Raw genomic sequence first — 16,987 nt, 5'->3', positions numbered from 1 at the left:
TCTGCTCTTCTCTCTCCTCAACATGTCTGCTTGGTACTGGCAGATTTCAGCTCTTTTTTGTAGCTTCTGGCTGGATATCTTAATAGGAAATGGCCCTCTGGCAGATGTACAGTAGCTGGAAGTATCACCTCGACTTACTGATGCCATTTGATGTATTGCCTTTGCTGTTTCTGAACGACTGAAAACACAAAACACTAACCCGAGATTCTTGCACAGAGCTTTTAATAGCACTGCCAGTCCTTTGTAATGCTAAGTTTTTATTAATTTGCATATGGAGGTTTTTCTACCACCTTCATTCCCATTTTTCCTTCCAGGATTTTATTTGAACCTTGGAATACCTTTTTAAAGAGCACTTTTACCTCTTGGTGGGGCGGGGAGGGCCACCAAATCCAGTTTTTTGTTTTTCCTTTGCCATCATTATGGAGTTATCTGTTCTGATGACATGGTTACTCAGATGAAGATAGTGTTGCATTGAAATTTATCATGATCTAAGACATTGTTTTTCAAGAGGATTTTAAATTGATGGAAACGTAGGGTTTAAAACTTAAACCCAGAGAATATTTACTAAAGAGACCTTTTGATGCAGTTGTCCGGTTTAATATTTTTTAAGTTATTTCTAGGCTTTGTGCAAAAATTATAATACTTTTAACAGGTTGGTGAATGCAGAATCAGATTCAAAACCAAAAGCTTTTGACAGCTTGTTTTATTCAAATTACTGATAACTTCTTTTAATAAGAGGATTTACAGTACTCTTTCATACCACATATGTCTATTGTGTAGCCCCAGCAGCAGTGCAGCTAGCAGTTGTTTTAAAATATACAGTTACACCCCTTCGTCCCTGCCACAAAGGCTAGGTAAGAAGCCTTTCTTGCAGAAATGGTTGCTTAGTAGCCAGAACAGCTGGAGAAGAAGGATTGAATTGCGGCTTTAGGGTTTCGGGTCCCTTAGCCTTTGACTTCAGGGTTGCATTTCACAACAGGGGAGTTCATCATATTTGTGCATCAGTGTTTAGTGGAAACTGGGAACCTGTAGAAGGGGGATCGCTTTCTGAGCCGTCTTCCCTGAGCTACTGTCATCTCTTCAGCTGTGAGTGGCATTTCAATATTATGGTGGAAGGTTGGAAAAAACGGCTATAGTATAGGAGAGAGAACCACTAAGATTTGAAAAGAAGCTAGCCTATACCATATGCTACTGCTTTAGCCTTTCGCATCTAGTAAACCACGTTGAGATAGATGCTGGTCTTGCCGTTTGATGCATGCCTCTCTGGGAATACAAAGTCTTCCTCGTTCAGCATCCCTTGAAATGTGGACAGTCCAGCAGAGCAAGATCATAACCCGGCCTCCTGCATTACCTCAAGCAGCAGTGTGAAAACAGTGTGATCCTTGTTAACCTCAAGAAACAACAAGGGTGGTCTTAGTGCGTTTTGTAACTGCTAGTAATTAGGACACTTCTAGTATAATAGCTTTTCTTCTCCCTGCAGCAATGGATTATTTGCTGTGGTATTTCTACTGAGTGCAGAGCTCACCTCCTTTAGTGTTGGAGTACAAGGCTGGAGAATCCTTGTCAAACGAGTTTGTAATTGAAACAATTATTATTTTTTATTTTTGAGTGTTTGTTCTTGTAGCTGTTATTTGCAGCTACTGCACAGTTGCTCTTCAAACAGGACTGTGCTGACAAGGGACAGTTTCTGCGTGTGCTCTAGAGACTCTTGGTCTTGTTTTCTTGCCCAAATGATTCTTTAGAGATGCATCTATAGTGCAAACTTCCTGTGTAACTGTCTGTCAATGTACAACTGTTTCTTTCACCGTTTCATGAGTGTGGTCAAACGATGGGCAGGGGGAATGCTATTTAATGAGCGTGCATCAGAAATTTTACTAGGGCTTTAAGTCCACCTTTCCCTCTTCGAAAATCCGTTGAATTGTCTTTCAATCCTCTTCCTGAAAATAAGCCGTGAATTTGACGAGAGGGATGAAGCAATCTGAGTTTTATCAGCTGTGTGGCACTCTAACTCTGCTTGCTGATGAGGAGTCCTGCTGCCCAGGGAACACAGCAATGTGATGGGTTTTGCTGCATAATCTGTCTGGCCAGCTGTATTCTAATCTTTTCGGTTTGGGGGGGGGGCCTGGCGGGGGAAGAGACTAGCTTTAAGGCAACACTGTTTTCAATAGATACCTTTGAAAATAGGATTGAAGGACAACTTGGTATGTCTGTGCTCTTAACACAGCTCTGAAGCTGGTAAGTATTGAAGGATTTCATGCCGTAATAAGGATATTTTGGCCTGATCACGAATGTCAGCACGGCATCTCATTTCAGAAGGCAAAAATCGTGTGGTCTGTTGAAGCGCCTTTGATGCTGTCCGTTTCCTAACTAACGACTCAGTCTTTTGGCCTGTGTGTGTATATACCACTGAAATTCCCTTTACCTTAGAAGGTTGTGAGATTCCTGGAGCTGTGGCGGTCCAGCTACTTCAGGAAAGTAGGTCACTTGTGTCTTGGGGAATTCCCTGCCTCAGGAGTCCAAAATAGATGGAAGAAAAGGTCAGAGCAGAGTTCACAGTTACGAGCTGCACAGGGCATAAGGTTAGGGTTTGACCCTTTTTTCCCCTGTAGATAGGTCGTAAAAAGCAAGAAAACTCTTCAGAGAAAAGACATCTGGCCATGGGCGCTTAACACTTGCCAATAACAAGATCCACGCTGAAAAAGGGTTGAAAACCCATCAGTCTGCTCGGTGGCTTGGAGGTACCTCCTGGCTGGTGTGCGTGGCAGCCCGTGGCTTCCTGAGTACGGCTGCCACGGATGGATCCCCCGGAATGGCGAGGATAAGCACTTGGTGCCGTGAAGCCGTGCCTCCGGTGAATAGTCTGAGTAGGAGTGCACTGCTCTCAAACTATTGACCTCCATCCACAAGTGCTCCGTGTTGTGCTTTTTCTATGAAAGTTGTGTTATTGTAGATGCTAATGTCTTATCTAACTCTTTTGTTTTCTGCACCTCATTGCTTTGTTCTTGATGAGATCTTTTGTTTTCTGCCGCTCTGTCACTGCGTTTCTGCTGCCCCTCCCTCTAGCTGGGTTTGTCAAGTCGCCCATGTCAGAAACTAAACTCACGGGGGACGCCTTTGAACTGTACTGTGATGTGGTTGGGAACCCCACTCCAGAGATCCAGTGGTGGTATGCTGAAGTCAACCGGGCTGAGTCTTTCAAACAGCTGTGGGATGGCGCTCGGAAGCGCCGTGTCACCATTAACACTGCCTACGGGGCGAATGGGGTGAGTGTGCTGAGAATAACCCGCCTTACCTTGGAAGACTCTGGGACTTACGAGTGCAGGGCCAGCAACGATCCCAGGAGGAATGACTTGAGGCAAAATCCCTCCATAACGTGGATTCGAGCCCAGGCTACTATAAGCGTCCTTCAGAGTGAGTCCGGCACCCTACAGTAGTGGTACTGTAGTGTCTAGAGGCAGTCTAGTGACCCTTACCCTCTCGTTACCCCGATAAAACCCTCTGCTACGTTGTCCTGTTGTTTTGAACCCAAGACTGCTCCTCTGCCTGTAGTGCTGACGTTGTCTGCCATCTGTGTCTCTTCTCCTTAGGATCAAAGCGCTTGGGAAAAATCTATGGATCTGGTTTATAGCTTCTGTGTGAAAACAAGCCCAGTCTTGAACTTGTGTTTCTTCCCTACCCCCTTTAGTTTTGTAGTAGGTTTCCAGCCACCCTAATGCTGGTTTCTCCATGAGTGCCTTTATATTTCATTTCTGTGTTCTTCCCAGGTCTAACCGTTTTGGTTTTTTTATTCCTTTCGTTCTCGTGGAATTTCTCTGAATGCCTTCTCACATGGTTTTGGTTGCATATATGCTACTGTACAAATCCTTCCCTTTCAGTTACATGTGACCTTAGATTTGAATGTTTAGATTTTTCCATGCAGTCGTGGTGTTTCTTTTCCTTTCTGAACAGCAGCGTGTTCCTAATGAGTTCTCTGATGCAGCAGCACTGAACTGATGCAGCTATTCTTAACCCAGCCTATGAAAGGAGGGGGGGAATATCCTTCCCCAGTGTTGAACTAATAACTTCAGCTAATGACTTTCGTCTGAGAATGCAACTTTTGGCAGTAGAAAAGCTTTCAGAAGGAGAGAATATGGTTGACCCGGAATTGCTTTTTGTTCTCTATTGTTACAAGGCTTTTCTGCATTCAGCTCGCTTTTAAAGCGGTCCCAGACGAGTTTGGAAATCTATATCATCAGAGTCAGTAGAGAAGAACCCCGTTTCATTTTGTTTAAGGTGCAAAACTCTTGCATTTGCTAACAAGATGAAGCAAATGTCTAATGAGTTATAGGTAGAGTGAATTAAATCTGCAATGCGAGCCTGCTGCATGGAGGAACAGGAGAACTTGGGATCTCGGTGATTTCTCAGTGTCCTAAGTTGGCAAAGAGCAGAGCAGAGGTGTTGTCTTGCTATTGTGCTCTGTGCATAAATAAACCTTTGATGTACCACTTTGAGTTTTGTCTGGGTACAAAAAATGTCAAACTCTGTAATTATGTCTCAGTTATGTTTTTGGATACCTGAAAAAAAAAACCAAACCCAAAACTCTCCCTAAAGCATGGTGCTGCAGTCAGCACTGCTGGATCAGAGACCTTCCCTCTGGAAAATGGAAACAACATTGATCTATGTGGAAAAATAGACAGTGAACCCAATGACGTGGATTGACTTGAAAATTTAAGTGGTATTGGGTTGTTCAGCTCAAACCTGCTTGGCTTTCAGTCCTAATGCCTGATCCCTCCTTTGTCCTTTGAGGTCCCAAAGGACTTGGATCGGTAGATTGCTTGCATGACCTACAGCAGCAAGAACCATGTAATTTTAGGAAATAATACTGCCTTAAGACAAAGCTAAAAAATTTGTCTTGTAGGAAGTAATGTCTCCTTGAAATCCCTACTGCCCCTGTTAAGACCTTTAGTTCTTCTTGAGTGTGGCAAGTTTGTGGTGGTCCTGCCTGTGCTCCTCTCTTTGTGTCTAGTCATTATTAGTAACCTGCTGAGGGAGAAAATCCTTTTTGTATGAAAAGTCACCATTTGGGAATGAATTACTGTGAAGATGTCTCCGTATGGAAAGTGGGTTTTTCCTCTGTCAGGCCATTGATACTAATACTAACCTGCTCCAGGGATTAAAGTTTAACCTTTTGTCTTCCCCTCCAGTTAACATCATCTTGTTGCATCTGGTGCTACTAATTCCGGAGCGTGTATCGTGACTTCATTGCTAAGTGCCTTGTGCCCGGGATAATTCTGCTTTTGTGTTTTATTCGTGGCGGGGGGGAGGGGGAAATGTTGAACAGAATACTTTAATGCTTTTGCTCTGTAATACTGTGTATGTTAAGACATCTGACCAGCTGCTGCTTGGGAAACAGACCGCTTGGACATCAAACTGCTGCGTGGCCATGCTGGAAACAGAGATAAGGGGTGAAGCAGGTTTCCAAGCTGTCCCTGAAAGATGGGGAGCATCTTATCTGAAGCTGCCCAAAATGTCTCAGATGCCGCATTGTGTGCAAGAACACAGTTTGAAACGAGAGTTTTCTGGCTAAACAGTGTCGGAGTTCCCAGCTGATGGCCGTTTTGCTGCTGGCCTTGTTTGACATCAGCATCACTGAAAGGGAACATCAAATGTATCAAAAGAGCACAACCTCTTTTCACTGTCTTTGAAATCACAGCTTGTCTCAAATACCAAAACTTGAATGCACAGAGGTCGAGTGTGACTTGATTTTTAAAAGTTAGAACCGAAGAACTAGCATCTAGTTTCTATCTCATTCCTAGTTTGGATAAAGAACTAATTATGGATGGGTATTTTTTATTTAAAAACCTGATCCTACATAAAATGGGCAGTTTAAATGATGTGTAAAAAGAGACTCTTCAGCATCTTGCTCTTTCAAGTGAACATCCTTCTTTGGATGTTGCTGTCCCCGTAGCAACATTTGCAATTGTATTATAGAATTAAATCAAGCTAGGACTGCCCGAATGCTTTTTTTTTTTAAATAAACTAATTAACATAAATGCAGGTAAACGATGTAAATGAGACTGCCCCAAGTTGCCTTTAATTTGTTTTTTTTTTATCCTAAAGCTTCAAAAATTTGCAAGTCTGACACAAAAGGACTGAGCAAACTCTAGCAAAGCAAGCTTGAGACAGCTGTAAATATTTTCTGGACATTGCAGCTTAGCAGAGATGTAAGTAAGAATAGGTGTGAATTAGCAGAAGTAGTCACTGGAGCTCCAGGTGGGTTTTTTTTGTACGTTCTGGTTCATCAATGTTAGAGGCTGAAGAGTCAATTATCAACAGAATATGAAAGCCAGGAGATTACCACTGTCAAAACCCTTCTGCATTAAGTCTTTAACTTTCTGGTTTCTGTAGGGGCTAGATTCAAAATTTTTTTTGGTGACTTTTTCCTGTTGCTAGGATTTGTGTAATGCTTCCTGATGGCAGCACATATGCTTTCCATTTCCAGGATGACTGCAGTCTGATCACCGCTTTAGGTTGCCTCTCAGTGCAGCACAGACAGCAGCAGCATATCTTATAACAGCGCTCATTAGATGCGTTGCAGTCTCTGTTACAGCGGCCTGAAGCCTGTCCTGGCAGCATCCTCCTTCTAAAAGGAAAACACTGCATTTGTTTCGCAGGCTACAGACTTGAAGACACTGCTTTCATCATCAGAGAAAAATGTTTAAAACAAAACCCAGTGTGATCAGTGACTTCTAGCAAGAGTTTATTTCTCTAGATAAATGTTCTGATGCTGAATTACTGTTTCAAACACATCGCTAAAAATATTTCCAGAGCTCTGTTAGTATTTTTCTGAGAATGCACACAAGCTTTTGGGGGGGGATGGAAAAGCATACGGGGCAGTCCAGTAATGGTATGGCTTTCACAAAAGAATTTTGTGCCCCATAGGACCCAAACAGATCCTTGCATGGTTAAAATTCCCAGCATGGGAACAATGAGGCAGAAACACAGTTGAAAATGTGTGATCATAGAAAAGTGTCTAAGAGAAGGGGGGGGGGGGGGGAAGGAACAAAAACCCCTCCATTGCTACAGTACTTGCCAGTTTTTCTGCAATTAAATGATAGTCCTAGTTTTAAATAGCTTTGAAAAGAAGCTATGTAGCCAGCCTGCTGAAGAAAGGGAGAAAAGATACACCAGAGTCGAATGGCTTTGTCACGTTATTGGTAGGTAGATATTTTTTCTCCCTGCCTCTTTGGGCAATAATCTGAGTACTGTACTATTGGATAGATGAATGTTTTATGTGATAAAAAATGCAGCGTTTCTGACGGTACTGGTGTTTTCCACTTTCCCTCATTCTATTTCATAATTTGTTTTCCAAGTGCTTTGCAGATGAATATCCAAAAGACTGCATGGGTATGACTCAATTTGTGTTCCAAATATGTTCTCACAAGGCATAACAAAATTTTACAGGATTAAAAATCCTTTGCTGACTTGCAAGAAATCACGAAGACATTCATTACTGACTGACATCCTCACCCTCCTGCACTTTGCTGCCGACCTGAATGCGGAGGAGGCAGCCCCTGTGTTCAGAGGGGTTGGCGCTGCTGGAGAGTGGTTGGTGAAACGAGCAGCTGGCAACAGCTACCTCTTTGGAATTCATTTCACCCTTCAGAGTAGAGAAATACATCAAAGACAGAGGACACGGTAGCATTTACATGACGAAGACTGCTACAGCAGTGGTCTTTAGTTCAAGCTGAAACTATAGCCAATACTAAATCTAGATATTTTTGGAAGGCTAAGCAAGAATTCTTAAATTTCCTTTAAGCTCTGTCATGTTATGCTCAAGTTTTTTTACAGAATAGTTGAAACCAGCTGTGAGCCATCAATAAAAGGTCTTTTTTCCAAGTTTGGGAAGAAACTTGTCTCCAACTATTCTAAAAATTCAGCAGCTTTATTTGTTAGAGATTAATAGCCATCTGCATGATCTTAAGAAAACGTGGTTATCAAATGTAAGGATAGTGCCCTTATACTAATCTTCCTGCTTTCAAAAGACTTTCCCCTAAAAAATGTGAATCCGATGTTACCAGGTAAGATTGAACTGTGAAACAGCCTGGGTTCAGTTCCTAATGCAACCAGCAAAATACGTAACTCTTGGGGTCTGTTTATGCAGTGAGGCTCATGGGTTTTTTTTCTTCATAAATGTTTATGTTTAAGGTTACTTTAGAAACAAAATAGCTCCTGACTCTAATTTTAACATGGTGTGTATTCTTACTTTTTATTGTTAAGCATTAAGGGCTGCTTTCAGCCATTCTTCATCAGACTTGTGCCTTATTCACACTGGGTGTTTGCTCGAATTTCAGATAGCAGAAAAGTTGTGCTATTTGAAATGTCTTGTCTGCACAGGATGTTTTCCTTAGGCAGATGTTAGTCTTTTTGCAGGGGGAAGTCCAGAAATACCATTCAGAAGACTGTCTAACTTCGAGGGCTATTCTGTGTAGAAAGTGGGTTTGTTTTAAACTTCAAAGTAAGTAGAGGAACCATGAAATAGTCAGAAAGAAGTTGCTTCCGAAGGACTAGCTGATCTCTGATGTGTAGTCACAGGATGAGCATTTTCCCATGTTATGGTCAGTAGTGTGTTAAAAAAAAACCCAAACAAACCACAAACAAACCAAACCCCAAAACAAACAAACAAAAAATAATGGTGTTACATAGAAATCTGTAGTGATGTTAAATATTAAAATAAACAATCTAAAATAAATCTCTTTTTTCCATATAGGGGTGCTGATCCATAAGGTGTTGCCTTCGCTAGTGGTCAGCTGTTTTATTGTGACTTTCTTGATGTCTCCCCAATTAGTGCAGTGACATTCCTTGTGTAGTCTTTTTCCCTTCCCGATTCCCCTTTGAATTTTAGACCAGCGTGGCACAATTGCCAGTGAAGATTTGTTGCTATTCAATGTGTCCTTTGTTTCAGAACCCAGGATCAACGCCAGCGAGGATGTAGTCATTCATCTGTATGGTCCAGCCGTCACATTGCAGTGTAACCTCACCACAAGTCCCAGCCCCCTTTCTGCCAGCTACTGGGTGAAGAATGGAGAGGAGATCCCTGGCACTAGAAAATCTTCAAACACTACAGAATACAAGTAAGTCTCTTTAGAATAACCTTCATGTTACCCTGGAGAATGAAGAACCTGGCAGACATATGGCTTGGGAATAGACCGTGGGGCGTTGGGACTCCAAGGTCCCCTGGTTCAGCTTCACAGTGGTCAGGCAAATCCAGCTGATCTGCATTAGAGGCTCCACAAAAAGGTACGTCTGTGAAGAGCGTTAGAAGAATGATTCTGGAGAAATTGTCGTCTACAGCTGTCCCAACTAGCTCATAATGTCAACAAAAACATACTTTAAACTTCTCTTTTCAGTCTAAACTCATTTAGTTCTTCTCTAGAGTATCTAGAGATGTGTGGACGTAGGCACAGACACAGTCTAGTTTTCTTTGAGTATGTTGTGCAGTCTCTGTCTTGCTTGTGTCTACGTAAAGATGGATCTGCAGCTGTGCATTTTTCTTGTGCAGGGAAACGCAGCACATAAATCACTGCTGAAATCAGCTGGTTTAGTCATTTTCTGGCCTTGGGAGATGAAGGGTGGCATTGTCTGGGTAGTTACTGACGAGTTGTCAGACCACTGCTATGAAATGATACCAAATCTTGATTAAACCAGTACAGCTGTATCACTTGTGCTTCTTATTTGTCAGTGCATCCACATTTTCAGTGTTAATCTGTTCCACGTGCGCATGCTCTGGCTTTGTTTCTACCTTCTATCTAAGGGTGAGAAGGAGAACAGAACGTGTACAGCTACCTCTTTCATTTCACTGTAGCTTGCATGGAGCAGAAATCCTTTGAGGGTTTCTGTATTCCTGAAATGGGGCTTTCTTGCCATGGAGTTGACGAAAGCATATGAAGCTTGCTCAGTGCCGCCATCAGAGATCTGTTTTGTATGTGTAAATTTTTTTGCTTTTTTTTTTTTCCCCCCCCTTTCCATTTTCTTCTCTTGATGCCAGCGTGGATAGCAAATACAACTTTCTGTTCAGTGTTAAGTTAGGATGAAGATCACTTAAGGAATGTCTTAACCACTGGTGGGAACTTACTCTTTGGGGACATTAGACCACTTCTGATCCTCTTACTCAGCTGTTATGTCAGAAAGAGGTGGTTATGTCTGGGCAGGGCCCACTATATTACAGTGCATCTGGCTTACTGTGCCACTAAAGCGAGGAAACATGCCTACACACTCAACTGGCTTTTTTCTGTCTCTAGCAGAGTACTGTGGGCTCTTTACCACACTAATATTGTGTACTGGCACAGGATTAAGAAATATTCAAGGTTTTCATTGCCTTAGCAAAGCATCCTTTCATCCACAGGATTACAGAAGTTGTGTTTGATTCCGATAAAGATGTGTTCAAGCTTTTCCTTTTGTTTTCCACTTTAGCTCACTTTGCATTATCTGTTCAGTTTAGCAGCTAAAAAAATAGTCTCATTTAGTTCCATAATGACACCCTGCTATTTCCTCAGTATAATGTTTAATGCTGGATTTGAGTTTTAAAGGCTTTGCTTTCTTATCTAGCAATTAACTTGATGAGCGGTCTTGTCCAAAAGCACCAGCTTGAGTGGTACAAAAGGTACGTTGCATCAAGATTACTGAAAATCGCACATTATTATTCAGGAAACTAAGTATCGAGGCTGACTTCTCTATAGTCTGTTCCAAGCTTGGGTGGATTTTTCCTTTCAAATTCCTCAGTAAAGGAGGAATTAAACTTGCTTTCAGTTTTAACGTCCTGGAGAAGGAAGTAGTAAGGTGGAGGCAGACTGTGAGACAGTCGCTTTGTTCCTAGTGAATGAAGGGTTGGTAGAGCATGCTGCATTCATGGGACAGCTTGAGAATTTCAGAAAATTTGCATTTGCAATGTAGACCTCAAATTCCTGTTCGTTTATAAGTTGCTTTGTTGTATATTGTGATTTCAGGCTTTCTGTGGCATTTCTTCATTGCCTGAGGTCACACTGCATTTGATCTGTTTTTTAACTTCTAGCTTGATTTGTTCACTTTTTTTTTAGATCCAGAAATACCAAATTCATGCAAGCAATGTCCACATAGTTGTAATTAAAGAGGTTATTAACATCAGCATTTTTTTACATAATTGGTTAGTCTTTTGCATTTTACTTACTTTCCTTAAAACATAAAAAATGTTTCAGGGTCTTAGTGTTTAGTCATTAAGATATGTTGTTTTGCTATGAAATATAGTTAGTTTATTGAAGTTCAGTGTTGTTTACCATGCAGAAAACTTCAGAATTTGTAAGTTAAACTATGTATCTTAAAAATCCTGCTTCGTACAACGTTAGAAATTGAACACATCTTTCCTAATTCTTCATTCAAACCTGATGGAGCTGCTCTTGCTGGAAGGCAGCTATAGTCAGAAAGCTCAGAGTTACATATAGCTTTTTAGTTCACCATTTTAATTACAAACGGGCAAGAATTATTTGTAGTGTATTCTTTTACAAGCAGAAAGTGCCTGGAAGTGGTTCTGGTCATTCTGTGCTTTCATTCTGGAGGCCTGTCCCCTAGTCTACATGCATAGTTTGGAGGAGAAGAGTAGCGATTTCTTTCTGAATTCCTCATCAGTTAATTCAGAGTTGAGTAGCAGGTTACTGAGCTAAATTGAGGAAGATGGGGTTTTGGGTGTTTTTGTATCTGCTGAAAAGTCTACATCTACAAAAAGCTGGGCTCTTCCTAGAACCACAGGACTGAAGGAAGTTGTTAGCTAAGCAAACTTGTTTCAGGTGCTTGTTTGTCTATAAAACTTTGCAGCCGTATCAACTTACACTTGTTTTAATGATTTATGGTAACAGTACTCTAGTAGTACTACTCTAGTTGTATTACCTAGCTGCCATAGTTTCACACTTTAAAAAGCAGCTTACGTAGAACTGAAATAATACAATGTCTTACTTTCTTCCCCCTCCCTTTTAAGCATTGACTGTAGTGGATAAAAAGCAGTGGTCAGAGTATGATTATTCAACTATTAAGGTCCTAAATGCTGTTACAGAAAGCCAGGTGTTCTCTGCCTTCCCTCACTGTTGCAGAGTCTTAGTAATGGAAATAGTTGGGTGGAGCTGTCCCGTTGCAGCTAGGTGAGGACTGCACCTTTGCCAGCAGTGTCGGCAGGCACTAACGTTCCGGGTTGCTGCGCACTTTCTAAGGATACTTTATCTGCCTACAGTTTAAACACAATTATCGCTTTGATGTTTGATACTAAATGATCATTCTTTCTGTCATTTAAGATGATCTTTAATTTTAACTCCGTGAAAACTGGGTATCTTATCATTTATCTGAAAGACGTATTAACTTTCTAACTAACTGTAGACTTTCACCGGCAACTCTGGAAAGTAAGTGCTGTAAACACAGTGAAGACTTGAGTCCAAGTAATGTGTTGAACTGAGCAGCTTTTTCCATGTGTCTAAGCAGTTTCCATGTGTCATTAAATCGTTTTATTACAGTGCTCTTCTGCAGGGTTTCTGTTCATCTGCATGCTATTTACTTAACGTGTTTTTAAAAAATTAATAATAAAAAAAGAAAGCCAAGAAGCCTTTCAGTAAAGGGAGGGAGGGATGGGGAGAACTCTACCTTATTCTGTGCTGTGTGGAGATGTAAATTCTGTGTCACATCGTCATATGCTTCTCTACTCTAAGGTGTCTTTTTTAGGTAAATATCTGAAGAACATATGCGTAGAGCTTTTCAGTCATTTGTATCCAGAAGCTTTTCGAAGGACAGCAAAAGCTGGTGGACATGAAGTTAGCACCGTCTCGAATGTAAATTCGTCTTGGGTTTTTTGGTGGTTTTTTTCATTTGTTGCAGCTCTGATTTTCTTCTGGCTGGCTTGCATCTGGTTTTCCCTCTTCTAGTTGTTATTGAATTAGTCTTTCCTAATTTTAAGTGGCAGCAGGTTCCTGGGTGGTGTCTTCCTTCATGAGTTGACCAGCTTTTGCAGTTTTTTCACATCCAGTTTGAATCAGAGAAAACTATTAATGGACCAGTCTCATATCCGTTATGGAACAAAAGAAAACAGCTTATGGAATGACAGTGTCAGCCTTGATTGTATTTGTAGCCTTTTGCTTTCCAATTGGCCACGTATGATTTTATTTTCAATGCAGACGGTACATACAAATCGCGTTTCTCCCTCGATGGGAGGTGATATCTGCCTAATAGGCTAGGGACTTGAGGATGACTTGCATCAGACTAACTGTAGTGCATAATTAACAGGTGTCGGGCTCCTTCTTTGCTTTTAAACTAAATGCAGCTTCTCCAGCTAAATTGGTACTGACTTTCCAGACTAGAACTCACCCTTTTTTTAGGCAAACAACATCCTTTGTTTCAAGTAGGTACGTCTGCACAACATACCTTGAATTAACAAGTAATAGCTGTGAAATTCAGTTAAAAGATTAAAGTATGGGGGGGGGGGGGGAATAAATTCCTAGCCTGCTCATTTTTTTGTTGCTAACACAGTACTTAACACGGCTCATGTGTTCTCTCCCTGTCTGCAGGATTTTGAAGCCCAGAGCAGAAGAGTCAGGGGAATACTTGTGCGTGTTTGTGTTTTCAAACTCTCCTATAGCCAACGCCACTATAGAAGTGAGAGGTACTCTTTTGTTTTGTTTTGTTTCCTCTCCCTGAAAGTGAAGTGCTTTCACTGCCTCTGCCATCATCTCGCTCAGTGTCTATACAAGAGGCCTTTCCTCATGATACAGAGCCTGCGTCCAATCCTTGGTTATAATTTCAAGGGAAAGTCTTGCATGCAGTCATAGGGGAAAGATCTCACAGGTACGGGAATATGACCATTGCGTTTGTGGTCCACACAGGGGATACTAAAACACCTTCTAGCACACACTTCTGCACTCCTTTGGTAAATCTGGCTATCACAAGACAGCATGCCTGTCCGGCAGGATAGAGATTGCTGTAGAATATGTCTATGCTTGTGCAAAGACACTGTTGTTTCCTCCCTGTTTCACAGTAAATGAGGCCATCTGAACGTATTCAATGTACTTTGAATTTGTCTGTTCTGAATAGGAAAAAAAAATATGAACCAGCATCTCGCGTGTGGCAGCTTGGAACTGCAGAGGCTTTTTGTCTGCAGAGGCTATTTCAGTTGCCAGGAAAGCCTGGGTTCTGGTTAGGATGGGTGCCCTGTACCAGATTGGGGTTTTCTATTTTCGTGCACCTTTTTTTGTCTTGTGCGTGTTAGTAGTCTTCTGACATCTTTAGGACCCTAAAATCGTGGATAGAAACTGCAAAATGTGAAAGGCTCGCACCGAGTTTTACTATAGTTGTTGAACAAAAGAACAGTGTTTCTGTTAGACGTACAACATAGAGGTAACGTGGAGATGATGGTGTTTTATACAGTGTTAAACTGCTGCCACAATACAGTTGTTTGTTCATGGAATAACTGTGGAAATTACTGGCCCGCTGCTCTGCGGTAGCCACAGTTTGCCCCTTATGTGCTGCAGTAAGATGGAATTGATGCATTATGGCAGCTTTGTTCGTCAAAGAGTTTACGTAAAGATGTGTTAAAAAGTCTTGCAACCAGCCTATGTGCCTCTGGGACGATACTGATGTACACCTTTTATAAAGGTGTACTGCAAACTTGTTTGAAATCTCAGTTAGTGTTACTTACCATCTTCCTTACACCCCCAGCTTAAATGTGGAGCTTCTGCTGCTGCCGTTTGAAAATAGCAAATGGGAAGGAGGATGTTTCACGCTATTTCTTAGCATCTCTGCACCAGTGACGCAGCCTATCCTGATCTGTACTGTGATCATTGCTGTCTAAATTAGGTACCACAGATCTGTAGCAAAAGTTGAAAGCTGACCTCTTTCCTGGGAATTTCTGGTGCCTCGCTGCACGGTCAGGTTCCTGATTCCGAAGTGAGGAAGTGGGAGTAATTCAGCAGTCTGTGTGAAATGACAAATGCACAGTATTACTCTGAACGCCACCTCTCCTCTCCAGAAAACAGCGTCTTTTGAACCATACAGTTTCCTGGGGAAGAGAAATATTGCCATATAAATCAGCATTCGTGACTGATATTGTACCAAGAAAAGCTTGCTGATTTCCTGTGTTGATTTTAAAAGGTTTTTTCCAGTGATACTGCATAAAACAACCTCTCAAAATACAGCCAGCATTTAACCAAATCTGGTGCAGAAGCTATCTCTGCAAGGAAAAAGGAAATCTAAAACACGTGCTCGTGTGAATGCACCACAAGTTCCTGTTGGCCCAGCTAAGACATGTATGGCGTGCGAACACATGAGAAATGGACTATTATCAATTAAAAAAATCTGACTGCACCCCTAAAAATAATTATTGCCTTGCTTACAGCAGGTTGAATTCAAACTTGTGTTGTACTTCTGGTGAGCTTGTCTTCTGGGTGTTCAAGGTACATAGGTGGAGAGGTTTTTTTCAGGTTTGGTTTTTTTTTTCCCCCCCCTTTTGGGGGATTTTTTTTCATTCTGCTCTTAAGCTCTAATTGCTAAATCTAATAATATCTTAATTAAGATCTTGAGTCCTTTCTGCCTTCTCTAGGCTGCCTTGGGTGACAAACTACTTCTAGAGACAGGAAATTTAACTTTGGTAATAGATTGAGTAAGACCTTTTTCAGCTTTGTATAATCTCTCAAAAGACCTTTTAGAAACGTTTGGCTTGGGGCTTCTCTGCTGTCTGGTGCCAGGCGGGGGACACCAAGGGAACTTGGCAGGGAGGTTTACAGGGACATAGGATTTAACATTGGAGAAAGAAAAGCCAATATATCTGGTTGAAGTACTGGCACAAAGGGCAGAGGGAGAATAATAACTAATTGTACTAACAGCTTTTCACAAGTAATTTCTATATAAATACAAATGAGTAGTCATCAGTTAAAAGTTAATGACTCCAGCACCACTCTGGGGAGGTATTACACCTGCGGCTTGCTCAGCAGTCGCAATTCCAGGACTCAGTAACCTTGTTCTCCAGTTCCTCCTTACAGCATCACGAGAGTGCTTGATGGGCCTCAAATTCCTCCTCAGCAGAGAGAAGTACCAGGGGTTGTCTAGAGTGTGAAGTACCTTGTCAAGTCTTCTGCAAAGCAAATTGGAAACTGGAACGCATGTATACTTCTAAACAGAAAAGACACTTTCCTATCTAATGCCTGTTCCTTATGTAGTAATAAATTGGGACTGCATTTAAAGCACAAGTTAGAGAACTTTGCAGTCTCCTTGCAGTCCTAGTGCTGTACATAAATTCATTCTGATCGGAGAGTTACTGCTCCTGGAAGAGCCATACAGCTAAACTTGTATGGTATCGCACATGTTTTCTTGGATGAAAAATGTCTCTGAATAATATCCATGCTAGTTGCAAAGAATATACAGGCTTTTTTTTACTTGGCAAAGGAAGACATTCTCTGCAATTCCTGCAGTTATGTGTAAATATTCCACACGTTCTGCCAAAGCAGTTCTAGTTCTCAAAGCAAACAGATTTTTGATACTACTTCACGTGTGGAGATGTTCCCTTGTTGTTAATCAAGGCATATGTGATGTATCAGTGATGCATGAATCTTGTTTGGCCCTGTAGATGACGTAATTTAATGCTTACCTGCATGTGTGGCCTGTCAGTGTTTGTGGTTAAGCAGTGGTACACAAATTTAATTGCTTAATGGCTAATTGTAATTATAGTGCAATTTTCAACTGCTGATGCACAGACGAAAGATGGTTCTGAATACGAAAGTGCTTGTGGACCAAAATAGTGACTTTCTGACAACTTGTGAACAACTTTAACAAATGCCTCGCAGCAGATGTAATCCAGGATATACCAGTGCCATTTGCCTTTTATGTAATGTTGCCTATTTTCTTCCTGAATCTCTACATGTGCTATGTAAGAAGATGAAAAATGCAGAAACATGAGCGTTGCTGTTAGAATTGCTAGGTGTGCTTGCATATTTAAAGCAGATTTTCT

At 41.4% G+C, this 16,987-nt stretch overlaps 1 protein-coding gene across 1 annotated transcript in view; it reads left to right on the top strand.

Annotated features, from left to right (window-relative positions):
* NPTN (neuroplastin) overlaps positions 1–16,987 on the top strand; it is a 58,943-nt gene that overhangs the window by 22,643 nt on the left and 19,313 nt on the right. The window contains exons 2-3 of the mRNA XM_059824095.1: positions 8,945–9,113; positions 13,557–13,651. Of these exons, the coding sequence (XP_059680078.1) occupies positions 8,945–9,113; positions 13,557–13,651 (264 nt within the window). The remainder of the gene's footprint in view (positions 1–8,944; positions 9,114–13,556; positions 13,652–16,987) is intronic.

The sequence above is a fragment of the Gavia stellata genome, chromosome 13 (assembly GCF_030936135.1).
Source record: "Gavia stellata isolate bGavSte3 chromosome 13, bGavSte3.hap2, whole genome shotgun sequence".
Lineage (NCBI taxonomy): Eukaryota > Metazoa > Chordata > Aves > Gaviiformes > Gaviidae > Gavia > Gavia stellata.
Note: the sequence above shows the minus strand (reverse complement) of the source record. Positions and strands in the feature narration are given on the sequence as shown.